The following is a 12258-nucleotide window of genomic DNA, read 5'->3' as shown; positions in this document are numbered from 1 at the left end:
CTTGAGTTAATTAGGAATAGTAGGCAGCCCTCAATCTGTTATGTGTTAAAATAGAACAATCCAAAACAGAGAGGCACAGACACAACTATGTGATTTCATTGTCTAAGGGAGACAGAAAACCAGTGGGGATTCTCTTATCTAGACTAACATCTTCCCAATGGTTAATCTAACTGGCTTTAAAATGTTCCGCAAATGCAGATCCAGGATAACAATCTTTCCATGTTTCCTTTTCTTTTTCTTTTTTCTTTTTTTTTCATTTCATCATTGGCAAGAATGAGTGAATTGGATTGACATGGAGGTGATAGAGGAAGAGAAATAGTCTACACGTCAAAATGACAATGTATATTACATGGTTAACAGAATGAGTGGTACGTGCAATGGCTGCGGGTATTTTCATCTGCTGTGTCGTACAATAAGCTCCTTTTTTTTCCCAAGTGTATCATCAAGATCACTCCCAATTCAATGCAGATTAAGTGTTTGCTTGAAGGATCTCTTTCTATGAGTAATATCACTTGATAAATGTGGAACTGAAGTAAGAATCTAAGTATTCACTTGTTGCTATTACTGAATTGTGTATATATAGAGGTCATGCCTGGTACTCTGACTGTAGTGCTGATCACAGACCTTAGGGCAGAGTGTGCTGTGGAAGTGAAATATAACAGATCTAAGAAATCAAGCCCTGATTGTAAAGGTAAGGCCTTGCATTTTTGTTTGACTACATATGTTATTGTTTGGATGAAATGCATGCTCAGGAAAGACAGGTATAACTGTGCAACTAATACAAAAATACATGCCTGTATAAAACATATATATGTCTGTGTGTGCTTATATATTTATATATGTATATGTAAATAAATACATAAAGTTTAAGCCTTCAAAGAGGGTTGTGTAAGATTCATGGACTATCAACAACCAAATTTACAGCAATGGTTACATTAAATTTCTAATTTTGTATGTGCCTGCATGCATATGAAGATGTGTGGCAGTAATTAGTGTTAATAATTTATCCATTAATTAGCAATGCTAATGCAAATATGCTTTGAAATCAAAAGAATTCCAGTGGTGTTTTTGAAATCTGATATCCAGGAAACAGAATGAAAAAGCTATTTGAAAAAAGGGAAGAAAGAGAGACATTGAAAGTACTGCAATCAAAATGTCATTATATATGTTAAGAAAAATTAATTTCCTTTCTGTGAAAAACATCTCTTTATGACAGAGAAAACATCAGACTAATGGGGCACAAAAGGAATGTGTAATGAAAGAGAAAGTATAAGCTTGATTATCAGAACATACAAGAATGTTAAAGTATTGGAGAAGATAATATCCTCTCAAAAAGACATCCTTGGCTGTTTCTTTTGGGGGGGTGAGGGAATTTCTAGCTGGACAGAATAAGCATGAGACCAAATAAGGAGATGTTGCATTAAGTTTAGGGGTCTTTTACAGTTTATGGTTAATATATTGATTATTCATTTCCCCAAATATTGGTACAATTATGTGCAAACTGTATTAGATACAGTGAGGAGAGACAGATTTGGCCCTTATAATGATTCTCTGTTTGATCTTTGCTTTATATAGTAATGCAAAAATGCAGTGATGGGTGTTGGTCTATTTTACACCACAAATGAAAAATACTTTTCTTTTTCCATGGAATTAAAAGAACTTACAGTAAAACCTCTGTTTCAATATTGATAATTAGGACTGTTTAATTTACGCAATCTTTTTCTCTCTATAAGCATGATAGATCACAATGTGAGAGTTGCATAAGAAAAAGGTATAAATGTGTGATTTAATAAAAATCCAGGGCATTATAAATCTGTACACTAGATGACATTAATAATTTTATACAGTTTTGACATCTGAGATTGTATCAATTCCAGTTCTACATGGATGCTGAAGCATCTTCAGGAAGCCATAAAACTCATATGAACTCACACATAAAACCATTGTTTAGTCAGAAAGTAAAATAGTAGGGAAAAATAGTAAAACTAAATTAATCTAACATCTATCCAACAGATATCTAGAAAGTGCATACCTTCAGAAAGGCAGAAAATAATTGCCATTCTAACACACATATAGTAAACATACTGGTGATTTAACACGAGTAAACATATTTATCCCCCACATGCAGCAGATTAGAACCATAGTTTCTGTCATTCCTTGCTGCTTTCGCCACACAAAACTGATGTGCAAGCCCCTGAAAATGCTCCATGCCTATAAAAGCACACTTTTCTATGCAATGCACACAAAACTCCTGTCTTCCATCGACAAGTGTACCACCATGGCAAGAGTAGGAGAAAGATAGTGCTGTCGTCTGAGAAGAACCACTTTAATATGTAATAAACTAGGGCAAGTATTTGTAACGAGCTGAGTGGAATGACTCTAGATTGTTATGTAACACAAAGAGGAATCCACAGTGCTGAGTGTTTTCGACTCACTGCTATCTATGAAATTTAGTCCGGACAGAGTTTCCACAGCAAGCTCGGTTTCAGCCATACTGAGTATGAGACTTTGTCAAAGCTGCAGAATGCAGGATCAGATAATAAACAGCTACAGAACCAAGAGCAAAGTAACTTTTAAAATGCACAGGTAACTCAGGGGTGGCTGTGTCCTGTGGGATTTTATGGCACATAGCTATTCATACATGTGGTTATCTAACCCGAAATATTACAAAAGCATAAAGCAAATAGTTTTAGAAATTATCCTTCAAGAAACACTGCTTCAAGTGGATTAATAACTTTGGTACTAAAAACTGCTGTAAATCTTTTTGGTGTGATGACAGTTTATCATGTGTTATCAGTGTTTATGTTTGTATGGCAGTTGATTCTGCCTTATTCTTGAGACATATATAGATAGATTCACAAAGATAAATATACATATAGGATGAAACAATGGTATTTTGGCACTTGAAACAATGGTATTTTTAGATTTGATATAATGCTAAAATTCACCTCAGAACTAAAACTCAGACTAATAAATATTTTAAAATGCATTGCTTATATGTTTAGACAGATTGCTAAAAAATATGTAAAAACTAATAATGCTACCTAGACAAAGAAATCCAGGAAAACAGAAAAGAGGTGCTGAAAGCATAAAAGCAATAAAGTTCACAATGTTTAAGCTGTAGCAGTATAATTCATGATCTCACAGAATTTGTTTAGGCTAAATATAGAGAATATTAACTACCATCAAACAGAGTTGTCTTACGTGCTATCCCAGAAACATGCAGAATATTAATCGGATTGCTAATTTCCTCAGAGGCCAGAAGTTCAGCAGAAAATTTTGGTGGTTAATAAGCTTTAATGTGTTAATAGGGACACTGGAAAAGGATTTAGATAGTCAGGACAGCTTGCTGTATAGAGAAATATCTTAGAATTTTAGGGTATGCTCCTACAATATGTTCCATCCTGCTTACTATTGCCTTTGGCAAGAAATTCAGAGATTAATTAGATCTGCACCTTTAAATGCATTTATGTTGTTGGACTGATGCTAAAAAAGTATGATATATTGGACAATGAGGCCCCATATAAATGTTACAAATCTAACATTTTCACATAAAACATTAACTCCACACTTTTAAATCAGGAAAAAACTTCCTGGGATTTAGATTTGAACAGATTATTTTCAGTATCTGGGTGAGAATAACACAGTTGGGAATACGGATGTTCTCCTCTAACTTCACAAATTAAATGGAAAACATTGAGGAAGGACTACAAGATCCCAGCAGACATGAGAACCACCCACACCTCTAGGTGAGGAAGCTGTGCTCGACGACAACATCATGCACAGACCCTGCCACTGTAAATAATTTTCCCTCACTGACAAATGGCATGGTCCTGTCTTCTGAAAGATGTTTTGTTTCCATAAAGCAAACCCTTATTTCAAGGAATAATGTGGCTGATATCTCTAGTTTTAAACCTGATGCAATACGATGTGATTATTCTAACTGTTACATGAAGTTTTCTTGCTGTTGGGGTCTGGGGATTTTGGTTTCTGTTTTGTTTTTTTTTCTTCTTCTATCTTTTGACTGAAAAAAATAGAGGTATCTAGGTAAAAATTCTCATTAAGATTTTGGATGGTGTCTGTGTCTTAGGTGACAGTATTTTCTTTTTTCATCTTCACACAGCAGCAAAAAATCTATAAAGAACATATTTTCATCTTTTATCCAGAGATATTTGAGTGTTTTAACATTTTAATCATGGTGAGAGATATCTGAAATTATTAGGACAAAAAGCAGACAGATTCTTACTGTAATGGAGTCACCTACCCAAAATATCCTTTGCTTTTTGGAACCCTGACCATCCCTTTTCACAAAGACTCCCTTTTTAATCCACTGCATGGCATTACATAGAGACCCTGCTTCTGCAAATGCTCACCATCAGGCAAAGCACTTTCTAACATGAATATTCATGCTGAATTTTCCATATTGGCTGTCCGGCTACAGGCACAAACCTATTTGACAAAATGTCTTTACATAATACTCAGGTTAGTATCTTTTCTTGATTGTTAGCATATTCCTTAAGCCTGAGTTTGAGTAAATGAATTTAATTTGTCTTGTTTTCTAACTTCTATTAGCATTAATAATTATTCCAAAACTAGTAAAGAAAGTTTAGAGCCCTAAGAAGTACTATCTTTTTAGATCAAAACAAGCAGCTTTTCTTATTTTGTGGTCAGGTCTGGGGGAAAATGAAAAAGAACTCAGAGAAATTTTATTTGCAGATATTTGTGAGGTTATGACATTCTCATGTGTTTGGAATTTTAAAACTTTTTCCAAAACAAATTGCCATGACTCATTTTAAGAAATATTCTTTGTAGTCTTTGTATAAACTGAACAATGAAATATTGTACAAAAATGTATAGACTTAAGAATATATTGTCAGTGTATATTATTTAACTAACCCTACACTTCAGTTCGTGACAAAATTAGGGATTGGATAACACACAAAGGGAATGGATTTGAAATGCCTTGTCAAAACTTCATTACTTTTAAGTTCACTCTTGCAATTTCCAGAGAGCTAGCATGGCCAGATAGCTATTCCTCTACCCTCATTAAAAAAAAACCCCACAAAAATTAGTAGATTTGGTGTTGGCTTGCATTTAAATGCATTATTTGTACAGTTGTAGCTACACTAAAACCAGATAAGACACTATAGTCCAATCTAATAAAATGTTCATATTATTTTGTTTTACATGCTGTCACAAAGAGAAGAAATGGGAAAAAAAATCATGAGACTAATATTGTCAAAACAACTCGTGCACTTTGTCTTTCAGAGCTTCTTACATTATCGTTCCATCCAAAAGCTGCTGTCTATGATTAAATATTTTTAATTATATTAGGTGAACTGAAAATGCAATTCTCCAAACATTGAACATTTCTGAACTGTGAGTACTAAATGTATCGATAAATTTACTTACATACTAAGTGACATCTTAATAGTCCCCTTTGACTTAATATGAACTTGCATGACTTTTCTAGATAGATGAACCTGCTCTCATCTTACAGTTGTTCTTCCTCTTCATTGCAAATTACAGCACTTGAATCTCATGTAATTTCTCCTCAGAAAACAGATATTCTATAGTTTTTCTAAGAATGATTCTGAGTAGAAACAGATTTTTCTCCGCTTTTTGCAGAAGTATGACAGTATTTTCTTCCACTATTAATTGTCCTTGGCAATGCAGGACACTTAACAAACGAATGAACAGATAGGTTTCTGTTTCTAAGAACTTACAATGCTGGGAAGATATTAGATAGGTATTGCACAGGTATTACACAATTATTACAAGTATCTTTTTTATTATTATTTTTTCATTTGACTTCTGACAAGAAATCAGCTACGTGGATTTTGCTGACAAACTGAAGGCTGAAAGAGCTGGTATTGATGAAAGACTGAAAAAGGGAAGCAAGTCTTGTGAAAAACAGACCACAAAGTCTAAGGATTCACAGATCCTAGACTCCATCCTGATACTGCAGTTGCATCAGTGCATAGAGTTACTTGTGAGAGAAGAACAAAATGGAACATATTCTAGTGTACAGCATATTCTAGCTGCCAGCTTTACCACTTACACTTGTAGTGTAGTGGAATGATTTAAAACAAGACAGAGGAAAAGCAGGTTTATTAAAGGGCCATGAAAGAGAAAGTGAGAATTTTCAGCGTTAGAAAGAAGATCGAGAGCCCCTGTATGACCCCAACCACAGTGATTAACTGATTAGAGTAAAACGGAAGAAAACTGGTTTTAAAAATGCATTTGCTGCAGTTTGAGCCCCCGTTCCCAGCAACTGACAAATTTTGCAGTGGCTTTGGGAATGTTTCAGTTCTAAAGGCACATCACATAGGTATGGACGCTTATGCACTGAAAGAGAACATGAATTGTCTGCTTGTGCTCTCACTAAGGTGGTGAAAGGAGGATTTGGCCATCATTGACCTATAATGGGAAAATACTCAGAGTGCAAACTAAGAAAACAAAATTTCGTGTTGAGGTCTTTTCTAACAATTTTGCTTACATTTTCTCAGCTTGTTTAAATAGGTTGATGTATACAATTCTCTTTGATTCTAATGCATATCTTAGCCCACAGTAGCTAAGTCTTCATCTCATCAAACCTTTCTTTACCTTTATTAATGTTCTAAGTTTTAGCTTGTATGTAGTTTGATAATCTCTCCTTTCTCTACTGCTTCTCCCTTCAATCTCCTTTTTTAGCTTCTGGTTTGGTAAAAGTTTTCATACTTGCCTATGTTGAATTAATACAAAATTCAAGGTGAAACTTCGAGACAACATCAGAATTTTACTTAATTTTGAGCTGAAACCATAAAATTTTCTTGGCAATGATAGGCAAGGAGTAGTTTTATGCAAACCTTATCCTGAGCAAAACAACTGTGAATTTATGTTGGTTGTGAAAGACTAAATACTGTGCCCATGCCATGGCCTGCAAAACTTCTGTGTCAGTGGAGTTTGGCAAGCTAACTAAACAAGAAAGAGTGGCAGTATTTTAATTTTTAAAGATGAATTCATAACTTTGGCTATATGCAACTTATTTTTCAGGGAAAAATTGTAAGGAATAAATAGTAACTCTACCTTCAACCACTGTATCCTGCCTTTGACTCATTTTTGCCTTTCTGCTTTCTCCAGAATCTACTGATCATCCAGGTAAATTTCAGTTTATTACTATCATTATCACCACCCCAGAACACAGCTTTGGGTTATCATCCATGTAATGTATAATTCATAGAATTTTTTGAGTGTTTAGTATAAGCATAATTATTGTGCATAAAACTTAACATTCTCACTACCAAAGCAATATGTCAGATTATATGTATTTGACAAGCCTCAGCAGGATGTTGAAAAATGCACTAAAATGTTATAAACATATACTGATTTTTCTTGGGAATAAGAAACCTTGATGTTCTCAGCTCTCATATTCTTCCTTACACAAAGTGACAGAACCAAGAAGTTTTTTGGATTACTCTGCTACCTAGTAAATAGAGCAGTCAAACCAAAATAGACCTCATTTTATTTCAGAACTTTAAAAAGGTATTAAACTCCTCAGAGCTTTGCTTTAAGGGTCTGAATTTTTTTCTTTTCTTGGCACACTTTGGCAGCAGCAGCCAGATGATGTTACACACAAATGGTGTAAAAAAGGCTTTTATTTACATTCTTAATTATATAGATTACCAGTGGCCTGGATCCACTGAAGATCAGAGGAAGCTTTGGAGCATTAGCCTAAAGTTACATGAAATCAAACAAGATGAAAAACAGTGTGAGACTGAAAGGTACTTTTCACTGTTCAATGTGTTTATGGAAAGAAAAGCAGAACACACCCCACACCTTTATGAAAAAAAATAAAATTAGAGAGAGAAATGGTTTTGTTGCTCCTGTTTTCTTAGAAATTGTGTAACAATCTGAAAATATTTGCAGACATTTTTTGTCTCAGAATTACAATACATTAGTTAAGTACTGGTACATTTTATTGGACTACACTGTTCCCAGGTCAAACATTTTCGCTCCTTAGAGAAGGTTTTTTTTTTTCTTTCTAGTTTTCTTCTTAGAAGGGACATGAAACATATTTATTGAATCAGTCCCAAAAAGTGGATCTAGTTCCATCAGTATCTGCAATAATCTACATACATGTACAAATGCACACACATGTAACACATCCACAAAAAGTACTTCTAATTTTAGATGAAAAATTAATAATGTCGCACACCACATGCAGGGATGTGGTTTTCACTGTAAGCTTGGCTCCATCCAAGATTCACTGTTACTGGGTTTGCATTTGTAAATCTGCTGGCTAACATGTTTCTGTAACAAAGCAGGAAATTAGTTCCCAGAGTGTATATTATTTATCTGATTTCTTGTACTAGGATGTTATCATCTTTTTTCGATTCTGAGTTCAAGGGATCTTACAGAAATGACTAATATACTTCAAATTTGTCACAACACATATTCCTTTCTAAATGCAATTATTTAATTAAATGGTACACAGGCGTTAAAACTACTCTTTCGCAAGACAATGGGAAAGTTCTTGACAGCATTCAGTGGAAGCTGGACTAATCACATCACTTTTTTAAAAATCATAGTCAAGTATTTTAGCTGTTAATTCTCACTTACCAGTGATTCTAATGAGTAGCATATGTACACTAGTACAATAGTTTTATCAACAAACTCATGAGAATTGGATTATAACCATGACAAAGTAGAGAAAAATGGGAATTACAAATAACAAGCTAATGTGGTCAGCTCACTACATCTAAACTTGAAATGAAGATATAAGCTACAGGACAGGGGATAATGTCAGTCTTACTAATTACCTGAAAAGGAGAGTAGATTCTACTAACAAGAAAACAAAGACTTTTCATAATGTGCTGCAAAAGTTTTAGTCTATATTGGGATTTGGATTCTGAGTCCTAGTCCCCCAGAGCACATGTGTGCACAGATCTACTATCTGGTTAAAGTCCACTTTTCATTAGAAACACCAACCTCTGACAGCATCCACAGAAGGCTCCCTGAAATTTGCAAACAAAGAGAGGCCCTGCTTCATGTTAGTTGTTTGTTTGTTTAAGTTAAACTAAACAATTGGGAAACAGAGAAGTTGGAAATCCATCAAAATCCTCCATTGTCATTACAATACAAGGAAAACACTTGAGTGTCCCAGTTAATTTGAAAATGCTACATGATGAATCACTGTGCCAAGTTATTTTTTATTTCTAATGACTCATATTCCCACTGCAAATATGGTTCTTTCCTAGCATTTCTCATTCCACCGCAAATGTTATAAAGGTGAGTTTTGACCCGAAGATTGCTTACACGTATGGGTGGTTTCTAGCCAACTCTGTAGCAACTTTCTGGGAATAATCATGGTAAAAGCAATTTGGGGTAGGGGGGGAACAGGATGACACAAATGAACTGTTATTGATTTCATATTAGTTGTACATCAGTTTAATTGTAACTTCAGTAGACACCCTTTTGATTTCTTCTACTAATAGCAAGTTTCAAATCATGTCCTAGCAGTTTACTACCATGATGTATGGAAAAGGCACACTGGCTCTTGAGTAAGAAGGTTTTTCTTATTTTCACTGCAGAGACCTCAGAGCCCAATACATCCTATACCAAAAGATACAAAAATAAATTTTTCAAAAGCACTGAGGGGTATGATCATGCTGATTATTAATATAAAATACTAACATTAGGAATAATAAAAAGTGATATAAGGAAATTAAGGAATATACATTTGGAAAACTATTTTTATATATCAAAAAAGAGATAATTAAATACACTTCTGACATTTTCTTTTTCTTATTAGCCATATAATATTTTTTTTAATATGATCTTTAAAACTTTAAAAGTACAAAGAGGGTTATTTTCACATGTGAGGCTTTCATAACTGAAGAACACAATCACTACACACAGGCTTATAAAGCACACATAGCAATTATGTAAAATCAGTTGAGGCTGTCTAAATCTTGGCTTTGAAACAAAGGTTCATGGAGGAAATGCTGAAAATTACTTGGCAGTAATTGTTGCTAACAATGCAGGTTAATAACTAGTGTTGTGTCTGATTCTGATCTAACCCTGACTAGTTTTGCACTTGCATGAACTCTATTGACTTGCGTCAAATTATTCATGATGTTCACTGATAAGAGCTTTTATCTGTGACCTGTGGCATAAAATGTACCTCCTTATTCACAATCAATTATTTGAGGAAACTTCAAACTATTTCATTACTTATTACTTGCTCTCATCTGACCTGTCTATTGAAAAAAAGTTTTAAAAATTTTTAGTTTAATTTTTAACAGGACAAACAGGAATAAATTTGTTGTTCTGAGTCATGCAAAATGGACTTTATTTAATGTCACACTTTTAAAGCATAGAATAGACAAAAATAACAATATCACAAAAAGATATTCTAAATATAAGTCATTCTATGCTTCCAAGACTGCCATGACTGAAGCTATAGTCAATAAAACTGTACTCATTTATTAACTAAGTTGTTGTTGTGATAATACTGTTCTTTTATCATTTCTCATTTTTACAGCCCAGATATTCTTTCCAGTTTTCTGAAAGCAGTATTGCAAAAGAGATATAAATGTCCATTAACTTTCAGCAAATAGTTAGAAAAGCAATAGACCATTATTAATATTTTAATTAAATAATATCCTGTTGACATGAAAACTAGTTTAGCCTGAGTGAAAAACGCATACTTTAGTCAGTTGCTAATTTACGAATGGACTGTTTCTGTGACCTTAATTTTGCAAATATTTGATGTCATGGTTGAATAATAAGGAGGAATTAGTAGAGTAGGAAAAATTCTGTTGATATAAGTAAAATACAACTGCTTATGTTCTGTATTTTAGGGCAAATGTGGATACAGACCTTTACAAGTCACAACTACATTTTTTGGTATGGTTTATCCCAGTTTTGTGAGAATTTACTTCTTCTCCAGAAATGCAGAAACATTTTTGATGCATCAGACTATAATGATTTCTTTTTATTTGTTTTTATTCGTTTGATTGCCTTCTTCACAGAAACTATCAACCCTTTTTCTTTTGTCCGAGTTTTTTGATGATAAATTCAAGAAGAGAGAAAAACAATTACAAGTCATTTCACTTCAAGGAAATGAAATATATTACATGTTACCAAATATGCTTGCAACTTTTAGGAAATGCTGTAAAGTTCAAATAGCTAGTACTTAGTCTTCTAATTTGTGTTACAAAGAAAATTGCTTCCTGTGGCTGAAATAGGTTCTATAGCTAACTGTTTTTAAAATGGTATTAATAATTCCTGAAACACTACTCTCTCTCATTGCCCCACAATATATCCAGTTCCTTTAACATTTCCTTTTATTTTTTCTTTGATGTTGTTTTTATGATTGCATTTTATTCATTATTTTATATGCAAATTGCCCTATATAGAAAAATAAAACATCTGTCCCCAAAATCAATACACAGTATGAAACGTGCTACAGAACAGACCACAAAGAGTAAACGTCCAGGTAGCAGAAAGAGAGATGAGCATTCCAAAAATGTATTTAGACTGATGTACATGCTTCTAATAAAGCATTTTGCTCTGGATAAACCCAGCTAGATTTTAAGTAAATATTCCTGGGCTTCCAGTCAATCTTTTAAGGAGCAAAGACTTTTCGGCAGAGAGGATGTGTTTATCTTCTCCTGAGGGCCTGCTATCCACAGAAGGATATTGTGAAGCTTTATTTATACTCCAGAAGCAATACAATAGTTCATAAATGATAGATAGGAAGCCCTCTCCCTGTGGTGGGGGAAAAAAATAAAGTGAAAACCATCTCACCTGGCAGTACATATCTCCAGTAAGGTATTTGTATCAGAGGTAGATGAGTAGACTTCCTTTATAGCCACCAACAATAATTATTCACCTATGGGATACTGTCCAGTTTACTATGAAACTGAGCTACTTTAGATACCTCCATTGGAGTGAGAGGATTTGTGCTTTAAAATATCCTGTTTCTCACCACTGATTATGGAGAGTTGCTGTACAATTAGCTCAGAGATAGATAGCTGTATGGGTGCAACATAAATTTGTTTAAGTGTGCCCCATTCCATTGGGCTAATCATGATATGTAGTGTTGTCTCACCCCATCAAAATCAGAGAGTGGAAATATGGCTGTTTTTCTAAAGGTGGTTTTTGACTGGTTTTCTTCAGCAAACTTGATTTGCAGAGCCACCGGTCCACAGGTTAACCTTGGTACCCCTGTGCTCAGGCATTATGCATTATTGCAGTGCTGCCCATTCAACA

General features: G+C 34.1%; 1 protein-coding gene across 1 annotated transcript in view; it reads left to right on the top strand.

Moving 5' to 3' along the window:
- Positions 1–588: 588 nt before the first annotated feature.
- The window catches only part of ALDH1A1 (aldehyde dehydrogenase 1 family member A1), a 54352-nt gene continuing 42682 nt past the window's right edge, over positions 589–12258 (top strand). Inside the window, exons 1-2 of the mRNA XM_050913592.1 lie at positions 589–691; positions 7123–7204. Of these exons, the coding sequence (XP_050769549.1) occupies positions 589–691; positions 7123–7204 (185 nt within the window). The remainder of the gene's footprint in view (positions 692–7122; positions 7205–12258) is intronic.

The sequence above is a fragment of the Gymnogyps californianus genome, chromosome Z (assembly GCF_018139145.2).
Source record: "Gymnogyps californianus isolate 813 chromosome Z, ASM1813914v2, whole genome shotgun sequence".
NCBI classification, from domain to species: Eukaryota; Metazoa; Chordata; class Aves; order Accipitriformes; family Cathartidae; genus Gymnogyps; species Gymnogyps californianus.
This window is presented reverse-complemented; position numbering and strand designations above follow the sequence as displayed.